This window comes from Electrophorus electricus, chromosome 26 (assembly GCF_013358815.1).
Source record: "Electrophorus electricus isolate fEleEle1 chromosome 26, fEleEle1.pri, whole genome shotgun sequence".
NCBI lineage: Eukaryota > Metazoa > Chordata > Actinopteri > Gymnotiformes > Gymnotidae > Electrophorus > Electrophorus electricus.
Window position 1 is genome coordinate 10,367,079 of NC_049560.1, and position 16,082 is coordinate 10,383,160.

General features: G+C 42.9%; 1 protein-coding gene across 1 annotated transcript in view; it reads left to right on the plus strand.

Annotated features, from left to right (window-relative positions):
* cntnap5l (contactin associated protein family member 5 like) overlaps positions 1 to 7,361 on the plus strand; it is a 66,439-nt gene extending 59,078 nt beyond the window's left edge. Inside the window, exons 19-24 of the mRNA XM_035523078.1 lie at positions 554 to 757; positions 2,907 to 3,040; positions 4,468 to 4,555; positions 5,456 to 5,668; positions 5,826 to 5,900; positions 6,243 to 7,361. Coding sequence (XP_035378971.1) covers positions 554 to 757; positions 2,907 to 3,040; positions 4,468 to 4,555; positions 5,456 to 5,668; positions 5,826 to 5,900; positions 6,243 to 6,439 — 911 coding nt within the window. The 3' untranslated portion in view covers positions 6,440 to 7,361. The remainder of the gene's footprint in view (positions 1 to 553; positions 758 to 2,906; positions 3,041 to 4,467; positions 4,556 to 5,455; positions 5,669 to 5,825; positions 5,901 to 6,242) is intronic.
* The last annotated feature ends 8,721 nt before the right edge of the window (positions 7,362 to 16,082 follow it).

A 16,082-nucleotide genomic window follows, 5' to 3' on the forward strand; every position in this document is an offset into this window, starting at 1 on the left:
TGTCCCGTTAGGTGGATGGGAGGAGTTTCTGGGAGGAAAAGTGCATCCTTGCATCCCAGTCCTCCCCAGTTCCTCTGATGCAGAGCTGGCAGGCCGTGGAGTAGAAGCCTCACTTGACAAGGAGAATCTAATCACAGTTTCCGCATTTCTCCTTCAGACCCGCCCAGTGGCTGTCAATCAAATTAGTGATGTAATGGCCCTGTCTCTTTCCAGTTTCCACTGCAGGGAGGGTGAAACCATGGTGTGACTGTTTTTAGCTGACTGAGGTTCACAGCTAGTGAGCAAAAAGGATGATTCAGTAATTCACATCGCAGCAAAGAGTTTCCAGCTCCTGATTCTCTTGTTAGAGAAAGAATGCGTAATGAGGAAGAAAAGATGCAAATGTCACCCCCCACATCCCCCCCACGTGTCTGATTGAGATTGATGAGGCTACATCGTTGACTTGCTAAAGACTGTGCTCATGATTTGAATTTTGATAGGGATGGCAGTCTCCATCATGTAAGCTCTGTCTGGGAATCAGCTGTTCCTTATCTCCCTGCCTGCCTCCACCCAGCTATTGGTGCTTCCTTTGAGAGAGGCACTTCCGTGACCTACACCCTTCAGGAAGCGTTCTCTGTCATACGGAACCGGGACAAGGCCATCATGGACTCTCGGGAACGCGTGGCTTTCGGATTCCTGAGCAGACACATGCCAGCCTTGCTGCTGACGGCTCGGTCCGGCGAGCAGAACTACATGGCTGTCACACTGTCCCAGAATGGTAAGCACAGAGGTTTAAGAACCCCAGGAAAGTGAGTGCCAGCGTCACCCATTTTTACCATGTGGATATAATTACAGCGCTTAGCACCACACTTACCAAATGCCCAATGTGACATTCCCTGACATTCCTCTCCAGTTCAGTGGGTGTCAATCAGTGCCAACAACCCTCACCTTCAAACATTGCCAACAACCCTCACCATAAAACAGTGCCAACAACCCTCACCATAAAACAGTGCCAAAAACCCTCACCATAAAACAGTGCCAAGAACCCTCACCATAAAACAGTGCCAATAACCCTCACCTTCAAACAGTACCAACAACCCTCACCATAAAACAGTGCCAATAACCCTCACCTTCAAACAGTACCAACAACCCTCACCATAAAACAGTGCCAATAACCCTCACCTTCAAACAGTGCCAAAAACCCTCACCATAAAACAGTGCCAACAACCCTCACCATAAAACAGTGCCAATAACCCTCACCTTCAAACAGTACCAACAACCCTCACCATAAAACAGTGCCAACAACCCTCACCATAAAACAGTGCCAAAAACCCTCACCTTCAAACAGTGCCAACAACCCTCACCATAAAACAGTGCCCAAGAACCCTCACCATAAAACAGTGCCAACAACCCTCACCATAAAACAGTACCAACAACTCTCACCATAAAACAGTGCCAAGAACCCTCACCATAAAACAGTACCAACAACCCTCACCATAAAACAGTGCCAAGAACCCTCACCATAAAACAGTACCAACAACCCTCACCATAAAACAGTGCCCAAGAACCCTCACCATAAAACAGTACCAACAACCCTCACCATAAAACAGTGCCAATAACCCTCACCATAAAACAGTACCAACAACCCTCACCATAAAACAGTGCCCAAGAACCCTCACCATAAAACAGTACCAACAACCCTCACCATAAAACAGTACCAACAACCCTCACCATAAAACAGTGCCAAGAACCCTCACCATAAAACAGTACCAACAACCCTCACCATAAAACAGTGCCAAGAACCCTGACCATAAAACAGTACCAACAACCCTCACCATAAAACAGTGCCAAGAACCCTCACCATAAAACAGTACCAACAACCCTCACCATAAAACAATGCCAAGAACCCTCACCATAAAACAGTACCAACAACCCTCACCATAAAACAGTACCAACAACCCTCACCATAAAACAGTGCCCAAGAACCCTCACCATAAAACAGTACCAACAACCCTCACCATAAAACAGTACCCAAGAACCCTCACCATAAAACAGTACCAACAACCCTCACCATAAAACAGTACCAACAACCCTCACCATAAAACAGTGCCAAGAAAAACATTAAAAGTCTTTCTTTTTATTTGCACTGATATTCTTGCGGTCACTTTTTCTTTCAGGCCAACACCTCTGTATGCTGCCATCTCATTGTAAAACAAATCTGCAAACACACACACTCACACTCACACACTCACACACACACACACACTCACACACACACACTCACACACACACACTCACACACACTCACACACACTCACACACACACTCACACACACTCACACACACACACACTCACACACACACACACTCACACACACACACACACACTCACACACACACACACACACACACACACACACTCACACACACTCACACACACTCACACACACACACACACACACACTCACACACACTCACACACACACTCACACACACACTCACACTCACACACTCACACACACACACACACTCACACACACTCACACACACACACACACACACACACACACACTCACACACACTCACACACACACACTCACATACACAGCTGGGCGAGCATGGAAGCCCATTATTATGCTCTGGTGTTCACTTCCTCTTCCCGTCCTGTTGATTTTTTATCGGCCACTAGTGGAGAGTGGAATGCCATCTCACCAAGTGGACACGGCTGGCTTCCATAAATCTGTGTGTCAGTCAGAGAGCGAGTGTGTGCTGAAACATGATATGATATGCATGTGCCTTCATCTGTGCTTAGCAACATGTAACATAGTGTGTTTAGCAACATACGCTGAGCAGTCGTGTTTAACATTTCTTTGTGAGGTAAAAATTTAAGCATTGTTCATTCTAAAAGCTTGACTGTGGTTTCCTAGGCAGTTTGCAAATCTGGTACAGGCAGAACCAGGAGACAAGGCCAGACGTGTTCAGCCCTTCATCGGCCAGCCTGGCAGATGGCCAGTTCCACTGGGTGCGGATGAACCGTGAGGGGAAGGAGCTTTATGTTCAGGCAAGTGCTCTGACCTGCTCTTCATGTTCTGTTAGGACAGAGTCTGGCACAGCTCCGGCATCACACATTTACCTGTGTCCTTAATGTGACGAGAAAGGTGCAGGTGAAAGGTCAGAGTTGTGCAGAAGTGATTGCGTTTGTGTTGAGACTGCTGCCTGAGCTGCACAGGGCTAAAAATCTAATATTTTTCAGATAGATGCATTCATTGATGTAAGAGTGTCAGTGCATTTAAAAGACTATCGCTAATATCACTCAAAATGGCCATTTCTCCCTGGAAATGGTGAAACATCCACATGTTCTAGTAATATTACCACTCGCCTTTTTTGGTTATTTCTGCATCTCGGAATGCCATTGTTTGGATATCTCCCTTAGAGCCACGTCATTCTCCAGAAGTGACCCTGAAACGGTTTCGTGACGGGCGTTGTTCCTAAATCCCCAATTAACTAGTTTTAATGTGAAACATTCAAATAGAAAATAAAGATGGAGACTTCAGAATTAGGGGACTCGAATAGCCAGTCCCGGCCTTTATTACAAGTTAAAGATAACATACATTTGAGGCGCCCTCTGGAGAATGCCTGATTGGTACAGTTTAAGAGTTTAATTTTTATATACTTTTCCAAGGACAATTATGTAATTGCCCCTCCTTTTTACATATAGTTCATTGAAGTTTCCACCATTATGTCCAACTGATACATTATTCCTATTAAGCACATTTATATTCAACACCTGTACCAGTCAGATCTCGAAGACTGGACTGACATAACAGTGCTTTTCTGTACCATCCTGAACCTGGTGGAGAAACAGAGGTCTGCCAAAGCCTACCCAGAATTCTTTGCTGAAGCCTCTGTGCACAGATCATTTTATAAGGATACAGAATTTCTAAGATCCTTTATGTTTTATGTTATTAATATTTCTAATTCAGTGTTTAAACCTTTTTTGTGTAAACACTTTTTTATTACTTCACAAGCTAAAACTGCTCCAACTACTGTACTGTCAGTGGATCAAATAGCGTGGCAACAATCTAGTCGCACAACCTAGACCTCTTAAGATGCAGTAAATCTAATTTAGTACAATAAGTCCATTTTACTCAGCAGAAGAAGATGCTGTTTCAACATACACTGAAGTATCCTGTAAATTAAACCCATTTTTCCTTGATGTGAATGTGTGTTTTAAGGATTTTAGGGATTTGTTTACAGGCTCTTACTGTTGTTGTTGTTGTTTGTAATACATATCATTTAAGCTTAAAAAGTGATTCACATTGTATAATAATTAATGATGCCCCCATATCTAAAGTGACCTTGTAATACTCTAAGAATCTAAAAGCTTTTAGAAGCATTATTTCACAGTGGCCCCATCTAATATGGGAGATTAATTTTTGTTTAACTAATAAAAACTAAAATCTCTGTTTAATGACTTTGTCACATCAGATCGACAACACACTGACGCAGCAGTACAGCCTGTCTCCGGGGTCTGTACTCGCTCCAGTGAGGACTTTGACTCTGGGGAGAATCCGAGGTGAGCTACTGCGCCCACGAAACACATCTCATGCTCTGTTTGCTCCCTGTCTGCTGTTCTTTGTACTGCAGTGCTGTGCTCATTGGAACCTTTCCAGCTCCAACTAAATAGAGCTGCTTGCAATCACTAGTCCTATAAATCGCTGTGAATTTTAATGGCATCCTTCTACGATTTATCTCACCTTCTCTTACTTACTCTCTCTCTCTCTCTCTCTCACTGAAAATGAGTATTTTTTCCTTTCTGAGGCAGGTCAGAATGAGCTAAAGGCAGAGGCAGTTTGAGAGCTGCCAGAGCAGCCACAGATGGGTTGAGTGAAGGGTAAATGGATTTGCTGAACGTTGCCTAGGAGACCTCTCTTTTAATCGGCTGACTAATAAGGGCGGGTGGATGTGGTGCGACCCTGGTTCTTCAGGGGAGACAGGAGAACATTTGAGAGAAATTTGCAATAAAACCCTCGCACAGCTACAATAAGCAACGACACATCCATCACTGGCCATTAAAGGGGAAGCAAGTTAAAGAGAAAGAAGACAAATGTGAATGGAAACAGAAATGGATCTATTGATTTCTTCAGATCTGCCATGGCCTCTTGGAAATGAGAGTAATGAAACTCATCTGTACTGATGAAATCCGTCCAGTTTTGGAACAATCAGAAGCATTCAAGCCTGCTTGTCTACTGCAGATTCTACCTTGAACAGTGGTGTTGCTTCCACACTGCTGGCAAAATTCGCATATGAAATATACAGAACTGGAAGGAAAATTAATCTGTTTAAATGGGATACAGTTGTTGCATGAAATTTAAGACATTAAATTATTAAATCCCACAAGCGCTTGACTTGCACAGTAAGCTGAGCTTGGCTGAGCACTTACCATTGTTCAATTTCTAATTCTCTTTGGTTCTAGGAGGTGACATCATTGATGAGGAAGTTGATGAAGCAGGATCAAGAGGCTTCATTGGCTGTTTGTCATCTGTCCAGTTCAATCAAGTGGCCCCCTTGAAGGTAGCTCTCCAGAACAGGGGGAGCTCGGTGGTCAGCGTGGAGGGCAGACTCAAGGAGGAGAACTGTGGGACGCCATCGAGCACAAACTCTCTCACTACTGTCCACACCCGTTCAGGTACGTCACCGTAAACAGAGAACCCGCGGTCAGGCACGCCGCGGGGGTCTGTCCCAGCCCATCAGTGCCATAAAGGTTTTATTAGCTCTTCCACATCACTGTGAAAGCAAGTCCTTAAGGGCCTCCTCTCTCTCTCTCCGCCGCCTCGCTCCTGCAGATCACTCATCCAAAGCGGACCGAGGCAAAGCCCCGTTGAAGAAATCAGCACAGACTGGTTCAACAATAATTGGAGGTGAGGAACTTCAGGAGCTTTTACACTCTGGTCTGCAGCTTTCCCTGATAGCCTGTTTGCTGCAATGCCATTTCTGAAATCCTCCACTTTTATGAGGGCACTACGCCGAAATGGTAACTTTTATAATTCCACACATCAGTCATTCTTAATTGTGCTACGAAGGGTCCCACCCTGTGTAACGTTCAGCGCCACCTCACCTGACCCCTAATTAGTAGATTCAAGTCATTTTTCCCAGGAAGTCAGTAAATGTGTCAAATTCCATAATCCCTTATAAAGGGTATTTGAAGCTATTGGAAACATTAATAAATGTTTCCGTCACTCACCCCGCCCCCTAACTTTCAGGAGTCGTGGCAGTCATTCTGTTCATCACTTTGTGTGCGCTGGCTGGAATAATTCACTTCCTCTACCGACGCCATCGAGCCAGAGCCCCGGTGGTCACAGCCCAGAAGAACCAACAACCCGACACGGAAACGGCGTCCTACCGGGCCAACCTGGTCCAGCGTGGAGCGAGCCACGTCAGCAAAGAGTACTTCATCTGACAGTGGCACCCCTCCTCCACCCCTCCTCCGCCCGCTCGGTGCACGTGTGCCTTTTAAAGCCTGTAAAAGCCACACCACCCGCCAGTGGTCCGGACAGACGGGGAAGATGGAGGGTTTCTGCAGGCGCCAGGACAGATGACCCCCCAATGCTGTTTGTGCTGGTTGAGATCCAGCTAACACTAAGGGTAGGGGCACTGTTTTGAAAGTCGATAACAGGACTTGCGCTTCTAAGGGAACATTGTGGTGTCGTTTGTATGAAGAGGAATGGAGTAGTTTTCTGTGCACTGTATGAAATTATTGAAAAGCATTCAAGTTATCACTCAAGCCTGCTCAAGTCTTTAGCTGAAGCCCAGGACAGGATGCAAGATGTCTTAAGGGCAAATTTTACCTCTCCATACTGAGCACAAGCAAGTTTCATAGCTTACAAATACAGAGGCGCCCCTCTGACTAATGGACTCAGGCTACTGACGACGGCGCTCAGAGAGAGATCGACTGTAGTTGGGTGGCTAAACTTCCCAGATACTGCTTTAGGGGGATTGATTGTTTTGTCATTTCAAAAAAAAAAAAAAAGGCACACAGATAAGGGCGTGACCGTATGAAAGAATCAATTCAGATATTCAGATAAGCAAGCCGACACAGAATTAGCCCCACAGAGCGGCCACGTAACTTAGCCCTGGCGGTGCTGGCGAAGACCACGCGGTGGCCTGACCTTAAAGCAGCTCAGCCCATGGCTGTGTGGGCCTGGGGGTTCCTGGGAGGGGCTTCTTACTGAGTGCATTAGTGTGGAAGAAATGTTGGCAAGCACCTGGAAGAAAATAACATGCTTTATAATCGAGAACGATTTCTTTGGGTCGGGGTTCATTTTTCTATCTGGCTATTGTTGTAAATGACTTGTTGTATATTGATTTCATAAATATATTTAATAAAGAGAGCTTTTTTATAGTGTCTGAGAGAGCAGAACAAATTTTCTCTGGATATTGATTTGGGAGTTGATGTGTGGATTTTTTAAGCCGTTCCTGGTCACCCCCGCATGCCATATTGTAATGTGCATGCATTTCTGGTGATATAACGATGTGTCTTACGCTTTGTGAGAAACTACAGAATACGTATTAAGAATGTGCATAAAAATCCTCAGCATTAAAAAAAGAAGTCAACGCACACAATATGGCAAAATTTCATCATGTTCTTTCTGCGCGGTGCTGCTTAATTAACAGAAGCCTGAGGAAATAGAATTGCATTCTGGGTAACACCACGGTGACATATCGTCATCCCTGGACCACAGAAGACTGAGTGAGGACTGAGTGAAGACTGAGTGAAGACTGAGTGAAGAATGAGTGAAGACTGAGTGAAGACTGAGTGAAGACTGAATGAAGACTGAGTGAAGACTGAGTGAAGACTGAGTGAAGAATGAGTGAAGACTGAATGAAGACTGAGTGAAGACTGAGTGAAGACTGAATGAAGACTGAGTGAAGACTGAATGAAGACTGAGTGAAGACTGAGTGAAGACTGAGTGAAGACTGAGTGAAGACTGAATGAAGACTGAGTGAAGACTGAATGAAGACTGAGTGAAGACTGAGTGAAGACTGAGTGAAGACTGAGTGACAGTGAGGTGAGCAGAGCATGTTGATGGAGAGACCTGCACATGAGGTGGTAGGGAAACAGCCTCTGTTTGGTCATCTGCTGAAACAGGCAGACCGGGGGGGAGAGGTTCCCAACAGCACTGGTCTTCCTTAAATCACCCAACAGTTCACTACCAGGACGTCGTCTCTGTGTAGGGGAAAGGGCATGAAAGACACAGGGAAGGGACGCTACGAGTGGGAAGGAAATCCGGGCCGTATATGCCATGTTGTGTCTCACTTGTGCTGGGCTAGAGCACTCCAGGATTCCCCCGGCACATGGAGAAACGGACACAGAGAGAGAAAATGGAGTCTGAAGATTGAATTGCTGACTCTTCCGAAGTTCGATTAAGTGGAATTAGTATGTAGTAGCAGAGTAACCGGCTGTGAAAGGCTTGGGCGCCGAATTCTGTGCAGGACACACCTGCATAAACGCACCGAAGCCGGACTGCAGATGGCGTCACGAGACACGATACATAAAGCCACTCAGGAGCCCTGAATGCAGAGGCAGAGGGAAGGAAAGAGGAGAATGGGAGGATCTTGTGATCTGTCCTCATCTCCACTCAGTCAGAAAGCCTTCAGACACGAGACTGAAAAGGCAGACTAGAGGAGACGAACGCAGAGCCAGTGATGTGTACTAACGCATCCTTTCACTCATCCCTCTCCCTTTGGCTCCATGGGCAGAGTCAAGACCAGCCAGAAAAGCATCGCAGCTATGGGGAAGACGGCCTTTGAAATCCAAACTCAAAAAAAAAAGGGGGCTTGAAATAAGATATCATTTTTCTTACACAGTAAAAAATAAAATAAATAAAAAATACATTTTCATAACCAAAGCAGTTTGTAAACTGCTACTAAATCATAATGACAATTTCCTAGCATATTCATGCTGCCTTTTCTAGACAGCCCATGGAAAAGGATTAAAAATAAAAGAACTACAATATAAGGCAATATTGTAAGTCGTATTTCAAAAATTTGATGTCAAATCTTAGTTCAGTATGCTGTCTAAGGCAAAGTGACCCAAACTGGTAATTGGTACAGGTCAGTCAGCAGGGAGCACTCAAAGCAGAGCCTGAGATACTTGGAGGAATCCAGTGCAACACTGCCTGTAAATCTGACTTTCTCCACTTTTAAAAAGCTGCAAAACCTATCAGCTACAGCAGCGCGTCAGCATGCACCCATGGCAACTGTGTAGAGAAGCCTCCCGAAAGCAGGCAGTTAGTTGTAAAAGCATATCATTTTACGTGTAATAAAGAATACAATTTAATAAATAAACAAAACATCTGGTCATTTCAATTTTCACTCTTTCACTCTTTTCACTCTTTAATAGTCCAGGCAGCTGCTAATGTGCTACTTCCAAAGATTCCTCCTCTGTGTTTAGGATTAATGGGCGGTTTCCATGGAATCACGCAGCCAATCAGAACACATCTGAAACATTCAACACATCCAGCCACAAGCCTGTCTCACTGTGTAATATTTAGTGCTACTGCACCTTTCTGACTGGATTAGCGTATGAAATCTTAAATAATGCTTAAATCGCATTGTTTTATTAAAATGCATAAAGGGGCCAACAACTTCTTGGAAAAGGTTCGTCATCATCTTACTTAAACGTACAGTGATATCACAATAACAAACTATGAAAACAAAACAAATGCTTTACTCAAAATCATTGTGCTTTGCTTTATTTTAATCATTTAAAACCATTTTAACTACTTGTTATCACATTAAATAATTTGCATTGACATAAAAATGTTAATTCATATTCATGTTCATATTTTGCTCAGTATTTTTACAAAATAGTGAAATCTTTACTGCATGATCCCTCAGATGTTCACCGCTGTCATTTCCAGGCTACCTCTACAGTTCTGTGGATTTGGTTAGCCTTTGATCAGTTTCTGTAGTCTGTGCTAAGGTTTCAGGGAAGCCCCGCCCCTGTCTGGTATAGTAGACAAGTTCAGGTGATTTGGGGACTCCAACTCTTTGTAAGGTGCTTTGACTTCCACATATTTCCTCACAATCTCTTCTCTTTAAAAGTTTAAATCTTTTTAGAAGATTTAGAAGAAGGTGGATATGTTACAGTTGTAAGCCGCCGAAAATGCCACGTGTGTCAGACAGACTCGCAAAGACTGTCCATGTTTCAGCTTTTTGCAACTGTACAGTTTGTACCTTTTCTACAGAGAAACAAGAGTATCTAAATTTCTTGGTAAGAACAAAGGGTTCTTACAGATTGATAATACAGATGGATGGTTATTAAGCACTGCCTAAGATACAAAGATAAAAAAACTCTTGAAGGATGGGAAGGTAAGAGGAACAGAGAATGTGTGGAACGGATGTATACTGCCGTGTTGATGGGATTCCTGAGCAGACCACTGATGCATCTGAGGCTTCAGTTTGGTGTAATGTTAGTTCAGGGCTCTCCGAGCTGTCAAATATGTAGATATTATGTATCGAATATGTAGATATGTATCGAATATGTAGATATTATGTATCGAATATGTAGATGAGCAGACCACTCCCTTACTCACTGCAGGGAAGATTTGAGGATCTGTGATGGTCCACCTGGCCACAGAAGCAATCATATTATTTTGTATAATAATATGATTTATCATGAGCAATAATTATAAAATGTGCATTTTCAGATATTTGGAAAATAGAAAATAGGTGTCAGACGTGTTCGGAAACCCATTTTGGAAAACGCATTACATCGCTGAACCAAATTTAGCACTTAGTTAATATATTAATCTACACTAACAAAACCAATCAGAAGAAATGAGTAAATAATTCCATCTTGGCAGGTCTACATGGAGTAACCATAAGGTACATTATTAGGGACACTTACACTGTATCAGCTGCTGTACATTACAGTCTTCTGTGAATTTTAATCTCCCACTTCTGGCACTACTGTTCTACTGAAGATGACTGAAGTTATGACAGAGTAGTTCAAAACAAAACAACCTCCCATTCACATCTGAGCATGTACAACTGACCCAAAAGGCATGAAAACTGACCATGAAGCCCCCTTACTTTGAATGTTGTGAATGTTGAATTTATAGACAGAATTTTAAAAAATTATATATATATATATATATTTATTTATTTATTTTTAATAAAAAACACAATTAACTGACTTTAGGGTACTGTGTGGAAGATAAATTATATATCGTATCACACATGTCTATGTCAAAACATTTTCAGTGGCCAGTGTGCATGTGCTGAGCAGATGGAGCAGGACTTTTCAAGAGATACATTTGAGTTTTGTTGGTGTGAACTCGGCTTGAGGTAAGCAATATAATACATTGTTTGTTTGGTTTTTTTAATAGTCTCCAAAACACTTTCTCTGATTCTATGAAAAATGTAGCTTTCATCTCTACACATAATTTAGACTTAAGTATCTTTACTAAGTCACAAAACTGAATAGAAATCATTAAACCCAGTTAGATCTTCAGGTATTATAGGACAGTCAGAATACAAGCTCTCTCACCAGGATTTTAACACTGATAGTAAGTAATGAAAGAGGTACATAAGAGCTCTTCTCGGCCTTATCAGGGAAGCAGAGGGTTCAGTTCTGCATTAAATCTTTAAACACATAAGTTGAGGGTTGGTGAGAGAACCCCTTACACAACTCACCTGAGAAGCCACACGTGCTGGGGCTCTATGATTTCATCACAGCACAAGCGCTTCCAGATCCGTTCTCACAAATACACAAAATATATTTTAATTCTGCTTGTGTGAATTCATTTTCGTGTGTGTCGGGATATTCTAAAGCTAAATGCTCTGAATGGAAAAGTGAGTGTTATTCATTTCTATTGAGCCAATTGTCAGAACATTTAATCAATGGTAAAATTGTGAACTAAGTCAATTTTTTAACTGGGTGTCTAATGTTTGCCTGCTCTGTTACCATATTTACACAGCAGCCAGTTCAGTGACAGCTGAACCACACACTGATGAGACTGTAAGCTCATCCCCTCTCAGGGTACTGTAGGTGGGACACACTCAAAGATTGAGGAATTGAGTCAATTAATGAAGTAATATTGGTTGCGTTCAAAAAACAGATTTGCCCCCTAATTACAGTTTGCTCCACTGAAGGAATACATAGAGAAAAATGACGAGTCCAATCTCCACGAAGCATGACCTTTAGGGTCAGACTGCAAAAGATGTTCTCAAACTTCTGAGCGGTGGGGGTCAGAAATCAGGGCTGGTTATTATGTTGTTCTTGTTATAATGCGTGTTTATTTATTTGTTGATACAATATATAAACAATATATTTATTGGGGTTTTTATATCCATGTATCTTTATAGTAAAAAAAAAAAAAAAAAAGTTGGATTCATTCCTGTCAGTTAACAGTGATTTGTAGCAAGTTCAACCCGTTAAACTTTAGATCCGTATCTGTACCATCTCCCTCCAGCTACAAACTGTGGGAAGCTTTAGCTACGTAGCTTTCATGCACGTTTCCAGTCTGTTACACACCATGCTAGCCAATCTCAGCCCAGGTCTCCATATGCTTAATTGATTATTAGTGAACAAAACCAATTACTGCAAAATACAATTATGCTTTACTAGGATAGTCTGAACAGGGGTCAGCTGACCTGCTGGAGAAGGGAAAATAAATCATGAGGTGAAAAAGTCGCCTTTAATTCAGCACCTCTTTAGTGCCTTGATTAAATGCATTGTGCTCTTCACTTAACAAAAACAAAACAATTACGCACATGTCGATCAGCCCCAGGGAAGAGCAGGAAGCTAATTAACCTCAGTGCCATTTGGTTTGGGAGGAGATTTAAATAAAGACAAACTGTAGTGCTGCAGACCTTCAAGAGCACATGATGTTACTGTGAAAAGCATAATAATTAGTGGCATTTTTGAACACCTCTGTTTTAAATCAGAGATATTTTCTGACAACAGGTCTTAGTTGGGTTCAAATTTAAAGTCAGGCACACAACAGCATGGAGTAGAAATGGGAATTTGCAATATGTTTTCTTTCTTTTTTTAATACAGACCTTGACAAATTTATCTGCCATTTATCCTGTTGCTACAGTGTCCTGAAGGAAACCCATAGATTTAATTACATCAAACGACGTGTATTTGACAGAGGACCATATGTTTTTACCAACTTGTCCACCAATTGTGACAATGTCCATATCAGTGTTAGTTTGCTGTGTGCAATACATCCATCTAGCAAGCATACATAAACACACACACACACACACACACACACACACACACACACACACACACACACACACACACACACACACACACACACACACACACACACACACACACACACACAGTGCCTTCCATTGCTCATATGGCATGACTGCCAGAGTACCAATCCCAGCTGACCCTGCTCACTCAGCAGGGACTCCCGAGTGTTTGCGTGCTGTTGATGTCATAGGATGCACAGACACGTACCCGTAACGAGTACACCTCTCTCGTATCGACACACACTCTCCACCTCCGTATCCATGGTACAGCATTGCGTCTCTCCACCGCGGTGCCTGAGCGGTTCAATCTGCAAACTCAGCAGGACATGAGAGGGTGTCAGGGGAGCCTGTTGGTGACCAGAACAGCGAACAGTCACTCCACCTTCCACACTGCTACACCCTCACCTTGATTCCAGCCGCTGTTGATGGCTTGGACAGGCATTGACCAGCCTTGTGGCATAATTGTGCAAATCGAGTGCGGTATTGGCTCGGCCCATGCTGACACATGTCGGGATCCTGGCACTCTGAACACCACGCTGGCTCTGTTCCCAGCGTGTGTCTGATAGCGCCTCATCACAAACGTCCTGTCAATATTAGCTCGACGGGAGCGGTACGGCTACAGAATGGACTGTCTGCATGACATTTCTCTGTGCTTTAGTCTGCATGAAGACATGTTTCTCACACATGCAGGGAAGCACTGCGAGGAGCTTGCTGGGTTAAACTTCAGAGCTGACATGACGATTTGCTAAAAATGCTGTACACAAAGGGTAATCAGTCACATAGCAGATTAGAGGCCAACCCTTCAGAGGCCTTTTATTAAGAAAGACTCCTGAGTCATCTGATATGCTTTTAAAGGGGTAATAGGTTGGTACAATCACATGCCCATTAAGGCAAGGATGACTGAAGATTTAAGACACACACACACACACACACACACACACACACACACACACACACACACACACACACACACAGACAACTGCACACATGGATTTGGATCAATACTGCAATTACTAGAAAAAGATGCGTCTCCACAAGAAGCACAATAGAGATGTTTCTTTGGGCCTGATCCATCCATTTAATCAGTCTTCAGCTGGTCTGGAGTCTCACGCATGTCCGTTTTACACCACACGGGTCAGAAAACATGAACACATACTCCCAGACTGGGATTACGGCCGCCATCGTGGGGGATGTTTACTCCGCATACCAGATTATTTTAGTAACTCAAAAGAGAATGAAGTGGTCAAGTTCTAGATGATGCTATTCTAATTTTAAGAAGAAATGTATGTATGGAGAACACTCAGTAGAAGGAAATGGATGAGAAATTAGAATGACATTTGGACAGTGAGGTGGGGGGTGTGCTGGAAAAGGACATTTTCCTGACAGAGGGCTGATTTAAGAGCTTGAGAGCATCTCTAAAAAGAAACAGTTTTACCGTGTGGAAATGTTCAAAACAGCAGAGCTTCAGAGCTTTGTCTTAACTAGGCATGCCCACGGAATGGAGATGAAGCCTGAGATGTGTTCAGTCTGTCCCCTGGATCTGAGAATAACAGCGAAGGAGTTTCAGGCTGCAGCCTGATAGTTCGCAGTTATACTGTGTACTTGTTATTTGGCAAAGAACATTTCAGCTCCTGTAGGACACACTTGAGAATGATGTTGCCTATCTATAAAATGTGCTTTTGTGTGTGTGTGTGTGTGTGTGTGTGTGTGTGTGTGTGTGTGTAAGAAGGAGAGCCAGACAAACATACGAAGAAACAGACAGAGCATATTACTTTTCAGTGAAAAGTGCATGTTCACAAACAAAAGAGGGTGTTACCACAAGTACGAGAGATGTAGATGGTAAAAATCCTGAATATTATAGCACTAGCATATCATCATAAGCACTCACACTGATCCTACACTGTGTCCCAAATCACCTCCTTAATGTGTACTAGAACAGATGCTTCTGTGAATTAGTAATCAAGTATGTCTAGGTCCTAAATTTAATAGCTTTCCAGAAATTCATGTGATTTTAAAGCTTGGCTGTTTTATCAGGAGATTAACCGAGCACACAATTAAAGCACTAGTACAACATTAAAATACCGTTCTCTGATAATTAAATGACAGGAAGGTTTTGCAGCAGCAACACGTGTAATGTCAGGAAAGGGAAAAATCATTTTTACATTCCTTTCAAAATCATTATCAGTGGGATATCACAGCTGCACATAATTAATATTCTACAAAAAGCAAAGAACATAGCAAAAATGGAAGATGACAGAGCCTGCAGGTTCTTGATCCAATCTCAGGGTGAGAACCAGTGGTGTTTGTGTACTGCAGGGCAGAAGACTCAACTCAAACACCCTCTGAGCTCTGCAGTCAGACAAAACACGTGTCACGGGTAGGGCCATATGGTGCTTCTTACTCAGCTGCCCAAGCTACCTTTGTTCAATGGCCCCACTTTGTGCAATTAAAGGTTAAAACCTGCATACATTCAAAGATTTGGCCTCAATATCTGCCTTGTTTCAGTGCTCCAGTGTTTCACTGCTGCACACTACAACTGCTAGAGTCACAGGACAAGAAGGTATTGCAGATATTACATTCACTGCATTTCACTACAGTACTATTTGATTTGTGTAGTATTTCTTTGACATAAGCTACCTGTCTGCATCATTAGTGAGTGTATGACTGGACACGTAGACTGTAGCTCCGCTGATTCCTGTTGTCCTGTATGTAGTACCTGTACTTTACTATAGACACTATTCAGAAGCACAGCTTGACTGAAGGACCTCTGTCCAAAATGTCCTGTTTCTCTGGAAACTCTGTGTACTTTACTGCAATTTTGACTGCCT